Raw genomic sequence first — 23,753 nt, 5'->3', positions numbered from 1 at the left:
GACATGCTATTTTATATCAATTGCAGGACATGCTATATTATATCGATTGTAGGACATGTTATATTACATCAATTGTAGGACATGCTATATTATGTCAATTGTAGGACATGCTATATTATGTCCATTGTGGGACATTCTATTTTATATCAATTGTAGGACATGCTATATTATGTCAATTGTAGGACATGCTATTTTATATCAATTGTAGGACATGCTATATTATATCGATTGTATGACATGCTATATTACATCAATTGTATGCTATATTATATCGATTGTATGACATGTTATATTACGTCAATTGTAGGACATGCTATATTACATCCATTGTAGGACATGTTATATTATTTCAATTGTAGGACATTCTATATTATATCCATTGTGGGACATGCTATTTTATATCAATTGTAGGACATGCTATATTATGTCAATTGTAGGACATGCTATTTTATATCAATTGTAGGACATGCTATATTATATCGATTATATGACATGCTATATTACATCAATTGTAGGACATGCTATATTACATCCATTGTAGGACATGCTATATTATGTCAATTGTAGGACATGCTATTTTATATCAATTGTAGGACATGCTATATTATATCGATTGTAGGACATGTTATATTACATCCATTGTAGGACATGTTATATTACGTCAATTGTAGGACATGCTACATTATATCCATTGTAGGACATGCTATTTTATATCAATTGTAGGACATGCTATATTATATCAATTATAGGATATGCTATATTATGTCAACTGTAGGATATGCTATATTATATCATTTGAAGGACCTGCTACATTTCAGCAATGAATGAAAAGGTGTTTTCATCTTCTTTTGTTGTGTTAAATGTTCAATGAACACTGATCAGACACATTACACTAAAATCATTTAAAAATACACTTTTTTAATCGTATTTTTCTTATCAGATGCACCTGGCATGTGACAATAAGTGAAAATGTTGCCTCATTTAAGACCCCAACAACTAAAATATTTTTTTTTCTCTCTCAGTAAACTACACAAAGATCCTGGCCAATATGGGTATGTGAGAAAATTTGCCAGTTAAATGATAAACTAACCTTGCTTTTGAATAAATTTGAATTTTAAAGAAGTACATGCCAAATTACCTTCCCCGAGAAATGTGAAGTGTCTAGAGAAGGCACGCTATATGCTAATAAGGTGTGCATGGTTTTAAGAAAGATGTATCTGAACTGAAAATACAAGTTGCAAGTCAACAAAGTAACTCTGGATCTAAACCAAATATGATCATCCAGTTTCTAACTGCAAAGACTTTGAAAATAGGTTTCATAGTGATGAATATGCTCATTTTTTAATAATGAATCCAATTACTTTAATAAAGATGATGATGGAGAAACAGATTGTGTTGCTCTTGTGTATAGAACATTAAAAGACCATGCAAATACAGTAAACCTATGATTACATAAAAAGCACAACACACCCTACAATGCATACCAAACCAGATATTTTCTCCAACCCAAAGACTAATCCATGCCAAATTTCTGAATTGGGTGGATAACAAATGAGTTATGTTCTTGGCTAACAGTGAATTTAAAAATAATAAAAAAAACGTGGAAACAATGTATTTCAGATATGTTACCTCCAATATTCTTGGTCTGAGAAAATCTGTTTTCCAAATTCTAGTTGTTATTTTGTCAACCCATGGGGCCTGCCAGTTTACATTAAATACACATGTAGGATTGAACCTGGGTCCAAACCCAGCTACAAGTGATTATACCACCTACAAGCCACACAATCTGAAACTGGTGTATTAGCTGACTTTGACCAGTCCGGACAATCATGGTAAAGGTTTTGGCATTGTGCTAGAAAATCATCACAAATTTCATACCTGCTTATGAAATATATCAATAAATGTTGTTCTCCTCTCTTTTTTCTTTTCTTATGTTAAACACCTACTTCAATTTATCTATGCCTTGTTTTAGTCCTTTCCATGATGCACATTCCTAAATTTGATAGTTTGGCTGTGATATGTACTGTATATACTCGCTTATAAGACCAGTCCAACTGCAAACTGCACAGACCCAAATCTGCCTTTGGATGCCAGCAGATCAGGATCAGCACAGTTTGTTAGGAATAATCAGTAGAACAAATATGACAGATCGTGATCTGCAGGTGCAGTATGCTAATGCATATCAGGATCTTTGTTATTTTCAGTTTGACTTGACTTATAAACAAGTATGTATGGTATATGAACCTTCGCTTGATTCGAAGCATAAGGTGTATACTGAATGATGTAGCATTCTCTACAGGTATGCACTGTTATTTGTTTTTGTCTACTTAGGTTTGTGCAATAGGTATGAACATGTATATAATGAGTTGAGGTTGAGTGATATATTAAGTTTTCAAAATTCAAAATTATGAACTTTTAAGTTGAGAAAAAACTACTCAAATGTTTGCTGATATTAAAGCTGCTTTATTTGTATTTTTGGAAATGTGATAGATCTTAAAATCCACATCTTCTGGATTTTAGATGTCATTATTTGAGCTTTTATTCTTTTTAGGGACGATTCTGCCAGCAATTGATTTGTGCTTCATCATGTGTTTTTTTATACATATCTTGTGTAAATGTCAATCAATATTTCATCCGATATCAAAAGAAATTCATGACTTCCTGATTTTATAATGATGGGTTTCAGTAACATATTTGCTTTCCACAAAGCTACTGTTGATACATGTACCACAGCAAGGAATTTTTTAGCATGGTAAATGCAATGAAACCTGTCTTGATGGGGGACCACCTCCTTCTGCAAACAAACATGGTTTCTTGAAACCATTCTGTGTATGGAAGACAGCTTTTGAAGTCCAATTTATTTTTTTAAAGAGTGTTAAAGAGGGAAAATACCAATAATTACTGCATATATATTTTATTCTGTGTTCATAGTTCTTATTAAAATACTATATGCTTTCATTTTTATAGAAATGTAAACAGATGTAAAAAAATACATTGATCAAAAACATTAACATTTTTTTCTGAAGTTCATTTGTAGCATATTAGCATATGAAGAACAAAGTTATCTAAGGTAACATCTATTTATCCTGTCCGGAGATTGTAAAGTTACAGGGACATCAATGAAAATCATTAATATGTTTCTTTAAAGTTCCAAGAGCACATAAACTGCAAAGTTACCTAAGGTGACAACTACTGTACTTATCACGTCCAAAGATTGTAAAGCTGCTGAAAAAATACACTTCCTTCAAATTTTTTTGGGACACAAGTTAAAGACCTGAATAGCAAATGAATCAACTCAATAAAATGATAAATAAAATTATGTTAACTGATGTTCTAAGGTAAACAAATGACGAGATATCGGACCATAGCATTTTTGGCTGTGTGTGTTGGTTTGTGTGTGTGTGTGTGTGATTTGGATTTTAACATTGTTTTAACAATTTTTCAGTCATATCGCTACAATGTCTGTTATGTGGCAGTTTATAGTGATGTCGAGCACTGGGGCATCATGCTGCAGACATGTAGCATGATGTCCCACCCAGTCACATAATCCTGATACCAGGCTGACCAGTCCTAACACTAACCTCTTATTGCTTAGCGCCAAGCGAGGTAGCTGTCAGCACTATTTTTATAAGTCTTTGGTATGACTTGACTACGGATCAAACCCACGACCTCCCACATCTGAGGCAAATACTCTAACCACAAGGCCACTGGAGCGGTTTGTGTTGGTTTTAATAATAATAACATCAATAACAACAAAAATACAAACTTCTACAATAACTATAGAGTCAACTTAGCAGTAAGCTGCAAATAACTTGTTAAGAGACAAAATATAAATATCATATTCACACCTGTCATTACATATATAAATTTCAAAGACAAATTATTTTACTGTTACAGTTTGCATGTACACTGTAGCATGCTACAGTGAAAGCAGGATGAGAAAGATCATCCACTAGACACTGCTGTATGGGTTTTCACAACAGACAAACAATAGGAATTCGTGAACTATGTATGTGTTGTTCCACATAAAGATGGACTACAGCTGTATTATCTCATTTATTAGTCCAATTGCAAACTGCACAGACCCAGATCTGCCACGCATAATGCATTGGCAGATTTGGGTCTGTGCAGTTTGTTAGGAGTAATTAGTATAACAAACAATATGTACCCTGGTCTGCAAGCACATTATGTTGTGGCAGATCAGGATCATTGTTGGTTGCAGTTTGACTTGACTTATAAGCAAGTATATGCGGTAAAGGTAATAGAGATTCTAATAGCTATTGTATTATACAATTGTAGTTTGTGACATGTACTTCTGTCTGGTTCATGGTTTGTAGGCTACAACTTGACCTGACACATTTAATAAAACCAAATGTAACCAGACTTAACATTTCCCTTCAGTTTTTGTCCCTTCAAGGTTCACAACAATCTACACTTTACATGCAGACTCTACTCAGCAAATATGGCTACAAACGATTAAATAAATGTTGGTAGTGCATATATTGGGGAGAGTGAAATGGTTGATTTCAGCAGTGTTTTAGTACATATTTTGCCCAAAATTCAGGGCCATTGCTCAAGTTCAGGAAGTGACTGCCAGGCCACACCAGTAAAATTGATCCATTGACAACTGTGGTCATAAATGACAGGTGGCTGCTCAAAGAAATGTCACTAACATTTGATTTTACTGATAAGACCTGATTTCTACTGCCTCATTCTTATGTAACAGAGGGATTACGGCAAAATGTGTAACACCTCACCTCCTCATAAAACGACACTGAATTTTGCATCATTAAATTTTAGAGATAAATGAATATGTGATGTCAATAACTGAAAAAAAATATATTTCTGTGGTTAAGGAACAAAAATTTAACATTTATTTTCTACAAGAGAAATAATACTGTTGAAATGAAGAAAATATGGTAGAAAGAATGGGACTATCATCTCTTCCTACTCACATGAAATAACATTCTATGCCTGTTTGTATTCTATTTAAAAGCAGATTAGATTTACAATATGAATAAGGAAGAGTTTCAATTTAAAAAAAATACCTATTGGCTGTTTATCTTTCCCTTTATTTATGAGCCATAAAAAATGTTTAAAAAAATACTTCAAATAATACAGAATGACTGGAGGAGGTGATTAGAATGTCTGTTTTGAACAATGAATTTTACAGAATGTGGAGAATAAACAGACCCTATTTCTTTATCTCTAACTGTAGTGATTCATTTTCTTCAGAAAAATGGTCTTTGTGACATATAGCAAAACACACCATGCAGCCATTTTCCAATTTAATACCAAACCTTTTCTTTGTCAAGCAGAATATTTTATCATGATGACAGCATTAGATTTCAATATTTATATTGTTGATTGTGAAATAGAATACACTTCCTTTTAAGTCAAGTTAAACTGCAACCTTGATCTGTTGTGACATAACCCATCAGCTGATCAGGGTTTATGTTTATGCCAATTACTCCTAACAAACTGACAGATGGCAGATCTGGGTCAAGGCAGTTTGCAACTGGACGTGACTTATAAACAAGTAGATAACAATTGACATTCACAATGGTAAAATCCTCATCAAGCATGGTGACTTATAAACAAGTAGATAACAATTGACATTCCCAATAGTAAAATCCTCGTCAGGCATGGTGACTTATAAACAAGTAGATAACAACTGACATTCACAATGGTAAAATCCTCGTCAGGCATGGTGACTTATAAACAAGTAGATAACAATTGACATTCACAATGGTAAAATCCTCGTCAGGCATGGTGAATTATAAACAAGTAGATAACAATTGACATTCACAATGGTAAAATCCTTGTCAGGCATGGTGAATTATAAACAAGTAGATAACAATTGACATTCACAATGGTAAAATCCTTGTCAGGCATGCTAACCCACTACATTATCATATGGTTAAAAATTTGGTTTGTGGTAGGTGAAAATATTTAATTTAATTGCACCTAATTTCTGTTCCAGAGTCAGAACTATTTATTTTTGACAGTTAAGTTTTATTTGAAAGAAATCAATGAAAATTTGGGGAATTGAGTTTTTGTTGTAACATATGTCTCATAGTAAAATATTCATCCATTTACATGATACACTGTCCAAGTCAAAAAGAACTACAATGACAAACTGAGAATCAATCAACTAGCTAAGCGAACTAATAATAACTTCTTATTGGTTAACATTCCAGAGAGTTTCAAGGATTAAAATTATCTGTTGTTTTACACTGCAATGTAACCTGAAGCCCTTCAGTGCAATTGGCCATGTAATCTATAAATAGGTATGACAAAATCATCTAGCTGAAAGTTTAATTTAGAATTGTTATTGAAATGTGACAAATAACAAAGCCACAGGTAAAAGGAAAACCCATTAAGCATACAGTATCTTCATAAATACTGATTCAGCCTATAAACATTACATTAAATTCTTCCAAATGTTTAAAAAAAATATGTATTTTTAATATTCTTGTCCAGAAATTTATTTATAAACGAGACACAGGAAAATATCTTTATTGCACACCTGCAAAACAAATTAGGTCAACAAGTTTTTCTGTATCTCAGAAGGACTACAATACAAAGTCTCCTCTTCAAACCTACCTTTTCAGAACACCCATTTTTGCTACTTTTTTAAAAGATATTAACATTTTATTGCAAATCTATTTCAATAGCTTGTTTAATTATATTTTAATCAACAATATAAAATATCATTTTTGTTAATTTGGAAAGAAGCACACCCAAAAAAGGTACCATATTGCAGAAAAATGTTGCTACAGTACCTACAAGAATCAGTAAATATAAATGCATTTAGCATCAAGTTTTAATGAGTGTAAAATTTTAAGTTTTTCTTGTGGGACACAAATTGTCAAAATTAATTACATTCAGAAGAGTACATGTAATCAATAAGCGTCTAGACTGTAATTAGTCTCGAATATTTCTTTTGCAAGCAACTTATTGGACGTGTCTACCTTGTTAATTATACAAACACTTTTCTTGTTATGCTGAATGAAAAATTCTCCACTACAGTAATTTTGTATATATTAAGTTAATGTTTATTTGCACGTGATCATACTGTATGTTCTAAAATCATTAAATGATGGGGAGGGGGAGATACTGATCCTTTTGGGACTGTTCCAGATCACACCCAATTAACATCCTGTTGTGAGGTGGGCACACACACAAGAACCCACAAACTGCTTCAGTGAGAAAAATCTGAACACTGGCATTTTCTAGGGGGTCACAGAGAGAGAGAGAGAGAGAGAGAGAGAGAGAGAGAGAGAGAGAAAGAAAGAAAGAGAGTGAGAAAGAAGAAAGAAAAAAAAAAATATATATATATATATATATATATATATATATATATATATATATATATATATATATATATATATATATATATAACATCTAAGAGCTCTTTACTAGTATTCTAAAGTATGCCAGTCATTTGAGCAGTTAACAACTCTTTGACTTTCGAGGATTTGGATCGTAAGTAAGGAATAATGACGTGTCAGAGCAAACAGTCATTGTGTTTGACTATGAATCATGGCTTTAAATCAAAGTGACTCTACTGACATTCTTTTGGCATTAATGAAGTATTTATAACTATGAGTGGCAGCCAATCAGGAGGTAGATCCTGCTGTGTATATGAACCTTTTGAATACAGTACAAGGCTGATCTGTTTTTAAGTACTGGATTGAAAGGATTTAATAAAGTGAATCACTAATATTTAAAATAAACTCAAGGTAGACACCATCTGTGAATATAATCTGTTGATATTGTTGGTGGAATAAACAAATACTGATATTATTACCATCAAATAATATAACTTTGAATATATTCAGAACTTGACTTCACCTGGACTTGTATACTTAAAAAAGTCGCATTCCATCTCCACCTTTTTTTTTGTGCCTTGAAATACAGCAAAACTCCAAATGGGTAGAAATCAATATGATATGCATATCTGACAAATGTGTGTCTTGAGAGTTGACTTCAGAAACACAGAAACAATTTAAACTGGCATAAATGTAAAAAATTTGATCTTATTTTGATAGAAGCTTAAAAAAAATTGAAAACTGACAATCATGTGTAAGTAAACACATTGAATGTGCTACAAGAGAAGATATATTATGAGTCTATTTTTGGCTGATGAATACTAAAGATCACGTGATGTGAGAATGAAACATCTATGATACAATACTGATATCATCATGAGGTAGACAGTTTTTGTCAAAATGATCTGTTGATATTGTTTGTGTAATATAATATTACTGAAATTAATACCATCAAAATATTTAATATTCTGAATACACCTGGAATTTGAATTCACCTAGACTTATACAGCTTAAAGCCTCTCACATTTCCTTGACTGTTATTTTAATTTTTCCCCGGAAAAAGCGTCAGAAATTCTAATTAAAGGACATTAAACTTACACACATATTTTACAGGTATGTCAGGAGAGCTTACATCAGAAAAAATCAATATTAATGTAAATGAAAGGTCTATATTCATAGAAACTTAAAATTGAAATTTGACTGGAACTTGTAGTTTGAATATACTGTATCTGAAAGTACACTAGAATGACACGATTATGTGAAAAACACAGTCCAAGGATATTTTGTACATCAAGCATAAAACAAATGTATATAATTTGATACAGCAGCTATAAGTCACTCATTCATACAGTAATTGGTAGCCACCTACATAAGAAAAGTCAATGTCTTTTAAATGAGAAAAAAAAACTTCAAATGGTTGCAGCCTAAATACAAATTCTTCTTCTATTGGCAATCATATGATTTTATATGCAATCACTAACTAAGCTATTGAATATTGTCTGAAATTATAATTTTTGCAAGTGCAAATTTTATAATTTTCTGGTGACGTAAACAAAAATGTGTTGCCTTAAGGGTAAGGAATTGAATGCATCTCAGAAACAGATGATACTGCAGTTTGTCAAAAACAATTTAAATTGCAGAAATACTTCCATAAATGGAACATTACATTTGATAATTCATAAACTTTTGAAAAGGTTTCACACTTGCCATTCAAGAAAATTTAGGCCATGTTTTATGGGGTGCATTACCTGCAATGGTGTTAGAAATCTAACCTAAACAGAGTGAAAAACGGACTCGAAGAAATGTGTATGAATTCTTCATTTCACATTTTTTGACAGATATTGCAAATGAGTTCCAAATTTCCAGTCCATATGCATAGGAGAACAAATCTCTAACCCAGACATCACAGACAATGGATCTCAATCAGTCTTAATCAAAGGACTGTATCACTCTATACCTAAGTTATGCATGCTGTTACAAGAGTCAGGAAATAAATTACATCTGTTAGATGTGCAATTTGCTTTCATATTTTTGTCAGGGGATTCTTTAGAAATAGCTATGACATTAGTTTACCTCCTATGACATTAATGTTTAAGTGTCTACTCCCTTTAGGCCTGGTACTGTAACAATATTTAAGATGGAACATTTATGAAACCATAAAGGGAAAACTTATGTAATGAAAATTAGGGGGTGGTGGTAAGAAAGTTGGATATTGACATAAATGCATAACAGTATTAAGAAAAATTAAGGAAGCTTCTTTCATGATAATCTATTCAGACGTGGCCAAATTTTAGTTTAAGTTCTGGACTATGAAGGCTTAGCTAAGTTCTGGACTATGAAGGCTTAGCTATGTTCTGGACTATCAAAGCTTAGCTATGTTCTGGACTATGAAGGTTTAGCTATGTTCTGGACTATGAAGGATTAGCTATGTTCTGGGCTATGAAGGCCTAGCTAAGTTCTGGACTATAAAGGCTTAGCTAAGTTCTGGACTATGAAGGCTTAGCTAAGTTCTGGACTATAAAGGCTTAGTTAAGTTCTGGACTATGAAGGCTTAGCTAAGTTCTGGACTATAAAGGCTTAGCTAAGTTCTGGAATATGAAAGCAGTGTCAAATTTTAGCTAAGTTTTTTGGCCTTTATGACTAAGCCAAAGTTCCTGACTATTAGGTTTATGTCAAATTTTGGCTTTTGTTCAGAATCTGTATTATTAAAGCTTAGCCAAATTTTAGCAAAGGTTCTAACCAATCATTTTCAAAGGATAGTAAACTTTTGGTAAAGTCAAATTAGTCTTCTGTTCATATCAGATTTGATAAAATGGATAAACACCAATGAAATTGGAAGCTGTTCTTTTTATTTGTATTACCTGTATCTTTAAAAATTTTCTCATTAGCCATGAGCAGACATCAAGACATTTCTGGAATTATAGATATTTATTATACAAAGTTTTCTTAAGTTCAATTTGCTGATGACATTCAACTTTTCCCATGACCATCAAGTATGGTTTTATATTCTACATTGACTCTTTTGGACAAATCAAAATAAGGTATGGACTCTAGATCAAATTCAAAAGTTGTAATGCTTCAAACATGGGTCTATGAATAAATCCAATATAAATTTAGCAAGAGAAAAATCAACAAATAGAGATTTTTCTGGCTGTTTGGGGGCAAATTCCCATGTTCAGTGTACTGAGTATTCCCAATCAGATGTTTTTAAAAAAACCAAGGCAATCTTCCAGGAAAATTATTATAACTGTAGCAAGGCATTTAAAGAGTCAAAGATATTGAAACAGTTAAATGTTCAGGAATTTGTCTCTGAAATATTTTGCAAATTAACTGTGTAGAATTTAAAAAATTCTACCTTGACACTTTAAAGCATAAAAGTTCAAAATTTTGTAGATCCTCGGCCCCATTTTGAGAATGGTATATAAAAAATCTCAAATAAAAGGTTCTTTAAATATGTCTGTTTTTGGAATTCAAACTTCGTGAAAGTCTTAAGAGGAATATGCCTACCATTTCTGACATGGGACTCTTGGGACTCTTGGAACTGGGAAATTATGCATGTGGATGAGCAACACCGGAAATTTTCTAAATTGAAGAATGTATACTGGTGAACTAAGCACAGTTCATTTTAATGTAAAATACAGTTGGTTAACTTTGTTCTAAAGTTGATTGATTTACAAGACAGTTCCTGAACAATGTCATATAGCAGAATGCAGCAAAGTTGTTCTACTTTCTTTTGAAAAAATCGCAATGAATACTCATCTTCACTATTATTACTACTTTGTCATTTTGCACTTAGGACTGCAATAATGGAACAATGACTTATTTACAATTGGGATACAACCTGGCTCTTCTGAGTTGCAATTTTTTTGCACCCTATCTTCAAAAATCCCTTCAATTAATATGACTCCTCTATTAGACTAATTCAAGAACATTATTTAAAAATCCGTAATGGTGAAGATTCTATTAGGCCAAATAAATATGTGTGTTTCTTACTGCACTGGAAACATGCATACTTTTATGCCTTATAAAGTCACTTTTGTTATTAAAATTATAACTAGTTCATGTAACCCTACCAGAATGAGGAAGCTTTATCAGGTATTAAAAAATTGTATCATAATTTTATAGTACAAATTACCATATATATACCTGCTTATAAGTTGAAACCAACCGCATACTGCACAGACCTTGAGCTGTCCGAACATAGTGCACCAGTAGATATGGGACCATGCAGTTTGTTAGGAGTAATCAGTACAACAAACAACATGGACCATGATCTGCCAGCACATAACTTGTAAGCAAGCATATACAGTACATGGTACATGGAATAGTATACTCCCACAACAATCTGTCAATATTCTTCAAAATGTAACAAATTTCCATATCTTGATCATTATCAACTTATAGACTGAGGTAAACAAAACATGCAACACTGAGTAAAATAAAATGTCTCCTCTGGCAGCTTAACACCAATGTGCAATACTGAGTGAAATAAAATGTCCCCTCTGGCAGTTTAACACTAATGTGCAAAACTAAGTAAAATAAAATGTGCCCTCTGGCAGCTTAACACTAATGTGCAAAACTAAGTAAAATAAAATGTCCCCTCTGGCAGCTTAACACCAATGTGCAATACTAAGTAAAACAAAATGTCCCCTCTGGCAGCTTAACACTAATGTGCAATACTGAGTAAAATAAAATGTGCCCTCTGGCAGGTTAACACCTATGTGCAACACGATACATAACCGACAAGATATCATGAAAGGTAAAGGTCTCTAATCAAAGAGAAAATCTTTTATTCACCTGAGACAAACCATCAGTCAGGAATTTATCTTTCTGTTACAAGATACATATGAATCAAAAATAGAATACTATTATGTGAGTGTACTTTGTAATTCTATAACAGACAGGTGTCCACTCTAAAATATTGTGGAACAATTCCAACTAAAGACTAAAAATGTTCATACACTATATTAACTGCTTTCAAATTGGTAGTGTGATCGATAGAGATATTTTGTAAGGACAAGAATTTAGTCTTTTAATGGATTTTTCTGAACATTTTAAACAAATGCTAACGTACATGTGTTATAAATTATGTTTTGCTATACCACATCAATGTAGAAATAGTTTTTTTTACATATAAATATTCCCTGAACATAGGTAGCCATGGGCTGGGAAATCATCCCACAGAATACCTTACAATTCATTTTCTACATAAGTTTTGTCTTCTGTAATTAAAGGCCTCAAACAGCTATATTTTCAGCTATTAAAATGGGGTATATGTATGAGAAGAAAAGGGGAGTAAGCCTGAAGAAAGAAATATACAATAACAAAGAAAAGTAAAAGAAGTGTGGAGATTAAGAGACAGGAGCACTGTAAGAGTACATGTATATAATAGGCATACACATGAATCTTATAATACTAGTTCCCAATGATATGTACACAAATATAACCAAGAGATAATTCAAGATAGTTGATGCATCAATTGATTTTCATAAATATATCTAAAACATTTTAAACAATAGACAGAAAATAACTACAACTAATTTTATAACTGTGACATTAAATAAATTACAATAGGAAAATATACCTGAAACATTATACTGTATCACAAACCAGAAAAAGATTACAAATAATTTTCAACAAGTTAATAAATTAAATTAGGAAAAAGTTTGCTGACATACCCACCCCGAGTCAAAATGGACATATAATTTTGGCAACATTTCTACAGATATGTGAAAAACATTTTATCGTGTGCTTGTAAACAGTATGAAAAACAACTCAAAGAAAGTTTTAGATAAAATCTGCACACTGGATTTTACCAAGGTGTTTTTTAAATAAAAAATGTCTGCAAAACATGATATATTTGAACACATTATTAAAAGACAGCAATTAACTAAAATGCAGACATGTAAGAAATTTGTGGCACTTAAAAATGATTACTTTAAGCCTATGTGTGAAAATGGAGTGATTGTCTCTATGTACATTTTGGGGAGTGTCATTTCTTCTTTTTCTAGTGTCTTCTTGTTTGATTTTCATTTTTATATTTTGCATCACTGCCATTAAAAAAAAAAAAAATATGAAAATTCATCAAGAAAATCTCCAAATGATGTGTATGATTGAGATTCACTAATTCTTTCATCGGGCTCCGATATAAGTAAGAAAGCTGCATTAAGCAAAAAAATTTTTTTTAACAAAAATGGTCAAAATGCACATAACTTTTCTATTTCAGAAATACCTTTGTTTCTTTTCTGTTTCTTCTGTCCCATTCTGGCACTCAAGGGAGTTTTTGGGGTCAGAGGCGGATCTGCTATCAGACTGGCTAAGTGGTCCTGAAGAGTTCGTTTAAGTGAATCAACAAACACATAAAAGGCTCTGTCCGGACGGCGAATCAAAGTGTCCAACAGTTCCTCATTGATTGCCTCCCTTGTGTTCTTCTCTTTAATTCGTGTAACATCCGATGCAGTTAGGACCTTTTTGGAGATGAGATCATTGAAAATGTCATCAGGAATCATGTTCTCCACAAAAGCTGCTCTGTGTTCTTGTTGCAGCTTCTGTTTGTGTTGTCCACTCATCATGGCAGCTGCTAAAAATCAAAGAAAGTATTACAAATGTGGAAAAAATCCCAGCATTCTTTGCTATTTGCTGAATTTTACCATTATATATGAGAAAAAAGAACAGCGTATTTATTTATCAGGAGAAAGAAAAAGGATATTTCCTGATTCACTGGCATTGTTTATATTAAAGGCAGACAAATTGGACTTAACAAATGTCACCTGACACTCGTATTAGACAAAACATCAAGTCTGTGGAACAACACAGACCCTGATATGCTATTGCATAATGCAATGGCACATCAGGACCTACATTATTTGCTGTTGAATTCCTCTTATAAGCAAGTATATATGGTATTTTTAACACAAGATCCAGACATTCCACATGACTGTACAATGTCTCCTCTACTCATAAAACCTCATCACAGTATTATTGTACTTAATGCTCTTATAACAGACTAAAATTAGTTCAGTTTATTTAAGAGAGCTGCAACACAAGACAGCCTGCATGTCACAAGACTACCTGCATGTCACAAGACAGCCTGCATGTCACAAGACTACCTGCATGTCACAAGACAGCCTGCATGTCACAAGACTACCTGCATGTCACAAGACAGCCTGCATGTCACAAGACTACCTGCATGTCACAAGACTACCTGCAACACAAGACAGCCTGCATGTCACAAGACTACCTGCAACACAAGACAGCCTGCATGTCATGGTCATGATCAAAGCATTCAAAAAACATGTGACTATAACACCAGAGCCAAAAGTGGAGAGTGAGCATTCCACAGAATCGAGTATATTAGCTTCATAAAGATTTATCCAGTGTATAAACAAATTCCATCTAGTGGTTTAAGAAATATAAGGCAATGAAATGTTTTTAGTCCAAAACTTAACAAGAAGTTTATATGATTATACCTTGACAATGACTCCAAGATCAAAGAGGCAAAAAGCACATAAAAAATAAACTGTCTTAGCTTCATATCAAGTATGAGTTCCTCAAAGGGACTGATGTTCTACTAGTCAAATAGAATTTCCATGGATTCAAAATAAAACTGTTGAGTGTTGAAACCAACTTTCAGCCATATAAGATAAAATGATCAACATCATTTTCTTTCAAGATCAACTAAACCACATGTTGATATGACCACCCAAAAAGGAGGAGTAGAGATTTTCAAGAATTAGATGGCCACCACAGTGGCCATGTTGGATGTAAGAATGGCACCATTTCAGTTTAGGACCAACTAGATATCATAAGAAGTGTTAATCTTTTGGTGAAAACCTCATGTTGTTCTTACCATCCATCCAGGAAAAGTAGTGATAATGATATTTGCAAAATGGCGTGGATACTGGATGACAGATCTGCAGCATTTTCAGTTCGGGATAACATGACCTTATAAGTGTTCTATGGAAAACCCGATGTTGATAAGACCATCCGTTTTGAAGAAGTAGTGATAAGATGGTTTCCAGGAATGACACCATACTGGATGTCAGATTGGTGCTATTTTCACTCACAATCAATAAGACATTACAATAAGTCTTAGTGTCATGATTCATTTAGGAATACTTGTGATAACAAGATTTTCAAAATGGCTGCCATGCTGGATGTCCAGGAGCCATAATTTTCATTTAGGACCAGATATATCAAGGGACGAATATGTCTGCAAAGTCTGGTGGAAATCTTCCAAATAGTGATGGAGTATAGTATATACTCACTTTTAAATCGAGTCAAATTGCAAACAAAGATCCCAATGTGCCTGTAGATTAAGCTCTGTATTGTTTGTTCTACTGATTACTCCGAATAAACTGCACAGAACCAGATCTGCCAGCATATTATGTGATGGCACATTAGGATCTATGTTGCTTGCAGATGAACTTAACTAATCTATGGCCATTGTACTATGTTATCTATGACCACTGTATTATGCCATCCATGACCATTGTACTATGCCATCCATGACCACTGTTCTATGCTATATTTGCCATTGTATTATGATATCTATAGCCATAGTATTATGCTATCTATGGTCACTGTATTATGTCATCCATGACCATTGTATTATGCCATCCATGATCATTGTACTATGCCATCCATGACCATTGTACTATGCTACATTTGCCATTGTATTATGCTATCTATAGCCATAGTGTTATGCTATCTATGGCCACTGTATTATGCTTCACTTTGGCAGCGTATTTCATGGAGAGAAAAAACAGTGACAATGCTAGTCTGATAAATGAACCCTTGAACTACTACAGTTTTGAGAATGATTCATCCTACAATGACAAAGCAAGGTTCATTTTACATTCTGGAATTATATGTATTCACATAAAATTGCCAAATTTACATAATTTACAGAGTTTTGGAATTATATGTATTCACATAGAATTGCCAAATTTACATACTTTACAGAGTTCTGGAATTATATGTATTCACAAAGAATTGCCAAATTTACATACTTTACAGAGTTCTGGAATTATATGTATTCACAAAGAATTGCCAAATTTACATACTTTACTGAGTTCTGGAATTATATGTATTCACGTAGAATTGCCAAATTTACATACTTTACAGAGTTCTGGAATTATATGTATTCACGTAGAATTGCCAAATTTACGTACTTTACATTGTTCTGGAATTATATGTATTCACATAGAATTGCCAAATTTACATGCTTTACAGAGTTCTAGAATTATATGTATTCACATAGAATTGCCAAATTTACATACTTTACAGAGTTCTGGAATTTCATGTATTCACATAGAATTGCCAAATTTACATACTTTACAGAGTTTCCTAATGATCTGCTTATACAACCTTTCACTGGAAAATTTGACAATCACAACAAATTCCAAGTGTTTTAAATCCTAACACATACATTTATTTTCCACAATTAACCTGCATTCTGTGAGTATGTAAATGTTAATTTTGATTTATAATGACCTTATTTAAAGAGGGTAACACATTTAGCTAAGAACTAATCTACCTTGAGGCCCTCGTACAAAGGAATTTATTTATTTTAGCTGCATTTCTGAAGCCACTGGATATACTGGGTTTGGAAGAAGGAAATAGAGTGGGCATTTCTAATCTCAACTGGAATACTATTCCACAGCAGAGTTCCAGAGTATTAGAAACTTTTTTTAAAATAACTCCTTATTTGGTTTGGGAATTGTATACTGTTTGGTAAACATGGATCGCAGGTTGGGAGTTTTACCAGGTAGCTTATACTGGAATAGTGATTGCAAATATTCAGGAGCACTATTATGGGATATCCTGTACATTAATTTGGCTTTTCTCAAACAGATTTGGTCTTTAATAGGTAATATTTTTAACTTACCAGCAAAATTTTCCTTGCTTTCTTTCTGGATTGATATTAGCACTAATGCTCTTTTTTGAAGATGTGCCAGCTTTGCTGTGTTTTTATCATTTGAATTCATCTTACTCTATTACAGCAGTCTAAATAGGGTTGTATATAACTGTTATAAAATAGTTTTCTGTGCCTTTCAGGAGAAAATGTCTTATCCTACTGAGAAGCCATAAACCTGAATTGACTTTTCTACTGGTATGTTTGATATGTTCAGTCCATGATAGGTTATTATCCACCAGAACACCATCTTACACATATAATCGATTCTGCGCTGAACAAAGCCGTAATCTTACTCAACATGAGGCTTTAAACACAGCAGAATGTAAAATAGAGAAAAATATAATTCCCTTCACATACAATATAATCCTTCATTACCTAATATAGGTCGTATAATTAATAAATATTATAGTCTCCTAAATTTATCAAATAAAACCAGTGTAAAATCACTTTACAAAAATAAATCAATTCTCACTTATAGAAGACCCAAGAATTTGCAAGATTTTCTAATTAGAACTAAACAGACAGAAAAAAATAAACAATTTTCATCATCCAAATGTAACACACTGGTGCTCTCAATGTGCAAACATAACAGAAAGTACTTCTTTCAGTAGCGCTAATACAAAAGAGGTATTTTCTCTACGTGATAATACCAACTACATATCAACTGATGTGATTTATTTGATAACCTGTAAAACATGTAGCATGCAATATGTTGGACAAACACTTCTACAAGTTTCTATGAGAATGAATAATCATCGCTTTCATATAAAAAGTTTTATAGAGATCCTGTCTTCCCCTAATATTTAAACACACTTTAACACCAATAATCACTCTCTACTCAATTTTGCTTTCATCCCAATAGATATTGAGCATGGTGACATGAATAGACTTATAAAAGAAACTTAATGGAGTCATAAGTTACCATATATACTCATGTATAAGCCCATACGCGTATAAGCCAACCCCCAAACTGAACAGGTATAAACACTAAAAAGTGCATGACCTGTGTATAAACCGACCTACAACTCTGAGACCCCTCAAGATGCATGAGGCAAGTTCTAAATGCATTTATTTAGGCAAACTTATATTAAAAAACTACATGTATACTTATCTCAAGGTTGGTGTGCATGATTATTAAAAAGAAATGGTATAAAGTAATTTATTTAATTTTTTGTCTTCTTATTGTTTCTGCCTAATTTAAATTGTGTATAGTTTGATAGAACGATGACAAAAATTTAGCAATTGCGAGTTGCTGTAACACTACCTCTTCCTTTTGACTTGATTACTGTTTATGTATTATTGCATTGGACATGTTATATCAATGCACCAGTAATTACGTTTTTACTTTGCTTTGAAACTGTAAATACCTAATTCATTAAAATGTAATTATCCCAGTATGACAACACAATGAACAAATAATACAGTTTGATTCAATGCTCGCAATTAGCCTACTGAATGTATTTACATAATGGCGCAATGACATGTACATTGTAGGTTTGATTAATCACTGAATTAAGTACATCCGTTGGAGATGAATCATGGGCACCATTGCGCTAAACTTTAATGATATCTCCAAAATACAATAATAATGGTTCAGAAATAATTCTTCAAAAATTATGCTAATACCATAAAAGCTGAGTTGTCATTTGCTTTGATGTAAGCGACCTTACACCTAACCTGTCAACTTTCATACCTAGAGGATAAAAAAAACTGCCAATTATCATGGTCACTCCACACCAACTCATAATATCTTCCGATTTTTGCAGAGAACTCCCGATTATTACATTATATCTTCGATTTTCATTTCTTCTAAACAAGGAAAGTCCTACATGTTCTGTTATAATACCTGTGAATTATTGTTGTGACAAAATAATTACTTTACAATAAAGAATTCGCTTCTTCACTAAATATAATGTCAAGTTTAAACATTATTCACGTAAATTAATGATTTTTTTTTACCTCTACAATAATGCAAAAATAAAAAAAATAAACCACAACAAAAAAATACACCACAACAATAAAATCATCCACAATTAATTTCAATCCCAAGAATGATCACTACGAATGCTGTAACTCCATATGCTATAGCGCCATTCCCATGAAAGAAACTTACACAAGTGAACACCTGGCATTTTTATACTGTATATACCAATATTACCATCGTTAAATTATAAGAAGGAATGAAAATACATACCAGACTGCAAATGTGTCCTCAAAAAACTAATTCAGAATACATGTTTTATAATAAACAATACTAAATGCTTTATGAGTTGACTGTACGGGAATAAGGTCTGATATACAAAGAGGGGAAAATAGCTGCCACTATGAGGCTGGCTATTTTGGTACCTTTAGTTCAACAAAACTGGGAATCCTTTATTTTCCACTCAATTGCTGGTGCTCACGTAACACACAATAGTGTAGAACGTGGTTTCTTTGAATTACAATGGAGGGCCAATCGTTTCACAAAATAGTTGCATGGATAAGGATTAACTTTTAATTAGTCACACTGGGTTTCTTGCTTGTTTATTTAAGACTAATCTTTAGCTATTGTGCAGTTTGACCACAGCTGACCAGAATATGAAAATATGGCACGTCCTGGGGGAAAATAGGGCATGTCACAGGGAGAAACGGCGAGTATTTTTGCGAATTTCAGCATATTAGACCAGAAAGATCAAGGCTTTAAAAATGCCACGGAAAACCTCCCAATTTTAGGTCCCAATCTCTTTCTTTATTCAGTCTCACTACTTGGCTTTTGAAAAGTTCATATGTATGCCTTACATCCCATTTTACAAAACTACAGTAATTGTGCTAATATTATGGAATAAAAGGCAATTACACATAAATGTACTGGTGCAGTTACCAGTCAAAATTCCCTATTATCACAAGCCAGTTTCAGGGTTTTAATGATTAGCTGGCCTGTACTGTTGTTCCAAAATGAAAGACAAATTTGCCAACTACCAACATAGGAGATGCCGAAACATCAAGCTTTCCATTGTGTGGAAAGTTATGTTTGTTCAGCTAAAACACAAAACTAAAATTGATTGATGTTGATCTTAGTTGATCTCTATGAGAATTTTAACCTTTATTATTACCACTCTTCGTGAACATGTAAATTTTGATGGATATGTGCCTTGTACAAAAAAATATTGCCTCAATTTGTAGGATCGCTTATATCATTGAAAATGAGTAACTCGTGAGTACATGATTCAACATATGTGAAACAGCTATGGACTGGCTGAAATGTTATTTTGAAGAATGCAATTTGGTCAAAACAATGAATAAAGCAAAATCTGCATCTAATATGTTTGGAAATAAGTAAGGATTTAAATGATGTTATGCACGCTTTGCACTGTGTAAGTACTGTATTTTATAGTCAACCGGCCAGCGAATTATGAAGTCTATTTTTATCTTTATTTACTTTAATGTTGGAGAAATCAGAAAATATGCACATGCAAAATAATAACAAGATCAATTATAGTATTTTATAAAAGTTTAATAATTGATGAGTCACTGAAAGTTACTTTTTTTTACATGCCTATGTCATAGGACACAGAAAAAATTGTTTCATGTCCCAAGATTTACAACCATTACAGTAGTCAACAAAAAGACCTAAAAACTTTCAAGTTGAGACATTCGCCCATGGATAAGCTGACCCCCCCTTCTTCCAGGCCTTTATTTATCCCCAAATCATTTGGCTAATATACACAAGTATATACAGTAGATACATTGTATCCTAATGGTCTTAATGCAATGCACTATATAAAATTGTATAATTTTTAAAAAATAAAATTGATATCTTGTATATCCTTGATAACAATATAATTATATGTATGACTGTTTGTCTGTTTTATTTTATTATCCATCCAAACATATACATTCGTGGATGAATACACTGCATTTGAATATGATAATTTTTATACATGTACAAAGTGGGCTTATAATATACATACAACACAGAAAGTTTTCTACCTGAAAAAAAGTATTGTTATTGTTCAAAACCAATTTTAAATCAAATTACTGACATGAAAGCACACACACACATGCACACACACACACACACATATATAATTTCTTGCTTTTCTTCCACTTCTCCCTTTTCAGCTCTCTTTTCTCCCTATTTTGTCCTATAGCAGAAGTCACTTGTCCTTAAAATTCAAGTCTCAGCCTGACCCCTGCAAAGAGATAACATACATTCTTTACTTGTTTTCTGTTCCTCCTCTTCTGCCTCATGATCTGTTAACTCCAGCTCACTGCCTGCCCCCTCAATTTTTGCTGCAAGCTGACTTTGTAAAGCTTGTAATTGTTCACGACCTTCTTGAATGAGGCGACCAACGGAAATACTATCCTCAGCATACGATGTTGATGGCTGACTTCTTCCTTTCTCATAAATTGGGCTCAGCTGCTGACCACTAACATTATTTCTCAGTTCCCTAAATTTCTTTTCTAGCATTTGTCTCTCAGTATTTCTTCGTTCCAAATCAGCTTTTTGCTTTTCTAGATGCTTAATTTGCATAAAAATTGATTCATTTGATTCGTGTTCAACGTCATCATCTGATTTATCTCCCATTTTGGCACACAAAACTCAGAAGTGATGAATGAGTTAACTGCAATCATGAAATCCAAGGGTAATTTTTACTTCCTTCACTTGCTCAAATATTTATTCATCTATGGGTTCCACTGTTGATGGCTTGTAATATGCACTACATTAAACAATGTTAGGGATTTACCATAGTAATAAATCCTGAAAAGATTAAACTCTGAAGATATGAAATTCTCCTTGAACACTCAACATAAAATTAAGAGAATCCCATTGAATCATGAACGGCATATAGGTCCTTGTTCTTTTCTGCACAATATGTAGTGCTCTCTCACCAGGGAGTCAATATGATGATGATGATCAAGGTCATCATAATATTATTCTTAATGGAACAATCAGATGTTAAAGATCAACGTCCAGTACTGTTATAAACAAAGGTCGACATTCCTTGGCAACAGCCAACAAAAGACATGCCAAGACTTGTCATTTTCACACTTGACTACCTTCATAGAAACCACAGTAATGTTTCAAATCCCGTTACTCTGAGTCGGCTATGCGGAATGTGTTCTCAAATTACTAAAATTAGGTGGTCTGAATGAAACAGAATAACGGGTGGACTTTACTACTTAACAACACCCAATTGTGGCCGTGTGTGGAGGTGTATTGTTGACCTTTGTTTTCGCTAAGTCATGTGTCAACATACCGAGACAAGTTGCGACGTGTTTCTATACCCTTTGTTTACACCCTGCGCTGGGCTATCTGATTACGATACCTTGGCAACATGAGAACTTGCCCGACAAACATGAATTGACAAAAGTTTTATAAGAGTTTCTGTCCCCAAAAAATAGTTAAAAACTATATATTTTCCAAATGAGATATTTAGAAACCTGGCTCAAAAGCATTTAATATCGCCGCCAAAGTTTGAATTAACCCGTTTTAGGTCACTGCCTCGAACTGAACGTTAGGTCTGCATGTTTGTTCATGTTTTTCAAGGAGAGAGCGCCATGTCTAAATACCGAAAAGAGGTGCAAAGAGCGAAAAGACACGTACACTAAGCACATTAAGGTGTTGTATCATGAATAAGATGAAAGAGGCTAAGAGAAGACTTAAATGTGGTGAAAAGGAACAAACAATTTGAAATAAAATGTAAAGAGGAAACAATGGGGGTGGGGTACAAACAATGCAAAACGAGGCAAAATAGAACAGAGAGGATAAAATCTCGTAAAACGGATATAGAACTGAGGTAATAAAAAAGGTCAACAAAATAAAAATTAAAGGCGAAAATATTCATTGATGATGCCCAACAACCCAGTCAAAATAGAAAGGCGACATGGGACTATTTTAGGGCAGTAGTTGTCATTAGTTGTACGGGTGTGCAGTTGAGATTAATATTACGGCAGTTTACCTTGGGGGGTGGGGGTGGGGGCGGGGCTTATAGTGACAAAGGAAAAAGTATGTTGAATTTTTCTGTATGTTTAACATGGGAATGATATTATGGAGACAACAGTGTTTGTGTGACAAAAGTATTTACAACGGCAAGGGCAAATGTAATATTACAGTGGCGAAACTAAAAGGGTCGACAGTTTAAGGTGACAAGGGAAAATGTAATGTTACAATTCTTATCTACAATCCAGCACACACCTGTACAATCCATCACACAAGGATCATCCGAGTTGTGATTTGATTTTGAATGATATGTTTATGTAAAATTTGACTTTGAAAAAGGGAATAAATCTGACACCAAACTCCTGTACATAAAATCCAACAATGGATTTAATAAAATGATGTGTATTGAGTTAAACAACCAATGTAAGGAACATGATATCATTCCTAACTAGCTGAAATGAATATGAACATGTAACTTAAAGAAGCTATCAACACTAATCAACCAAATGAGCTTATAAACAAATATAATTGACTTATGGATGATCAATGTTAGAATTAAAACTCATATAACACTGGT

At 33.1% G+C, this 23,753-nt stretch overlaps 1 protein-coding gene across 2 annotated transcripts in view; it reads right to left on the bottom strand.

Annotated features, from left to right (window-relative positions):
* LOC149793111 (uncharacterized) overlaps window positions 1-22,715 on the bottom strand; it is a 41,476-nt gene extending 18,761 nt beyond the window's left edge. For both annotated transcript variants that reach the window (XM_089967020.1, XM_089967021.1), the window contains exons 1-2: window positions 21,445-22,715; window positions 13,567-13,914 (exon numbers count right to left, since the gene is read on the bottom strand). In XM_089967020.1, the coding sequence (XP_089823146.1) occupies window positions 13,567-13,914; window positions 21,445-21,820 (724 nt within the window). In that variant the 5' untranslated portion in view covers window positions 21,821-22,715. The remainder of the gene's footprint in view (window positions 1-13,566; window positions 13,915-21,444) is intronic.
* Between the last annotated feature and the right edge of the window lie 1,038 nt (window positions 22,716-23,753).

Source organism: Sinohyriopsis cumingii, chromosome 8, assembly GCF_028554795.1.
Source record: "Sinohyriopsis cumingii isolate HCF-2022 chromosome 8, ASM2855479v2, whole genome shotgun sequence".
Classification (NCBI taxonomy): Eukaryota; Metazoa; Mollusca; class Bivalvia; order Unionida; family Unionidae; genus Sinohyriopsis; species Sinohyriopsis cumingii.
This window is presented reverse-complemented; position numbering and strand designations above follow the sequence as displayed.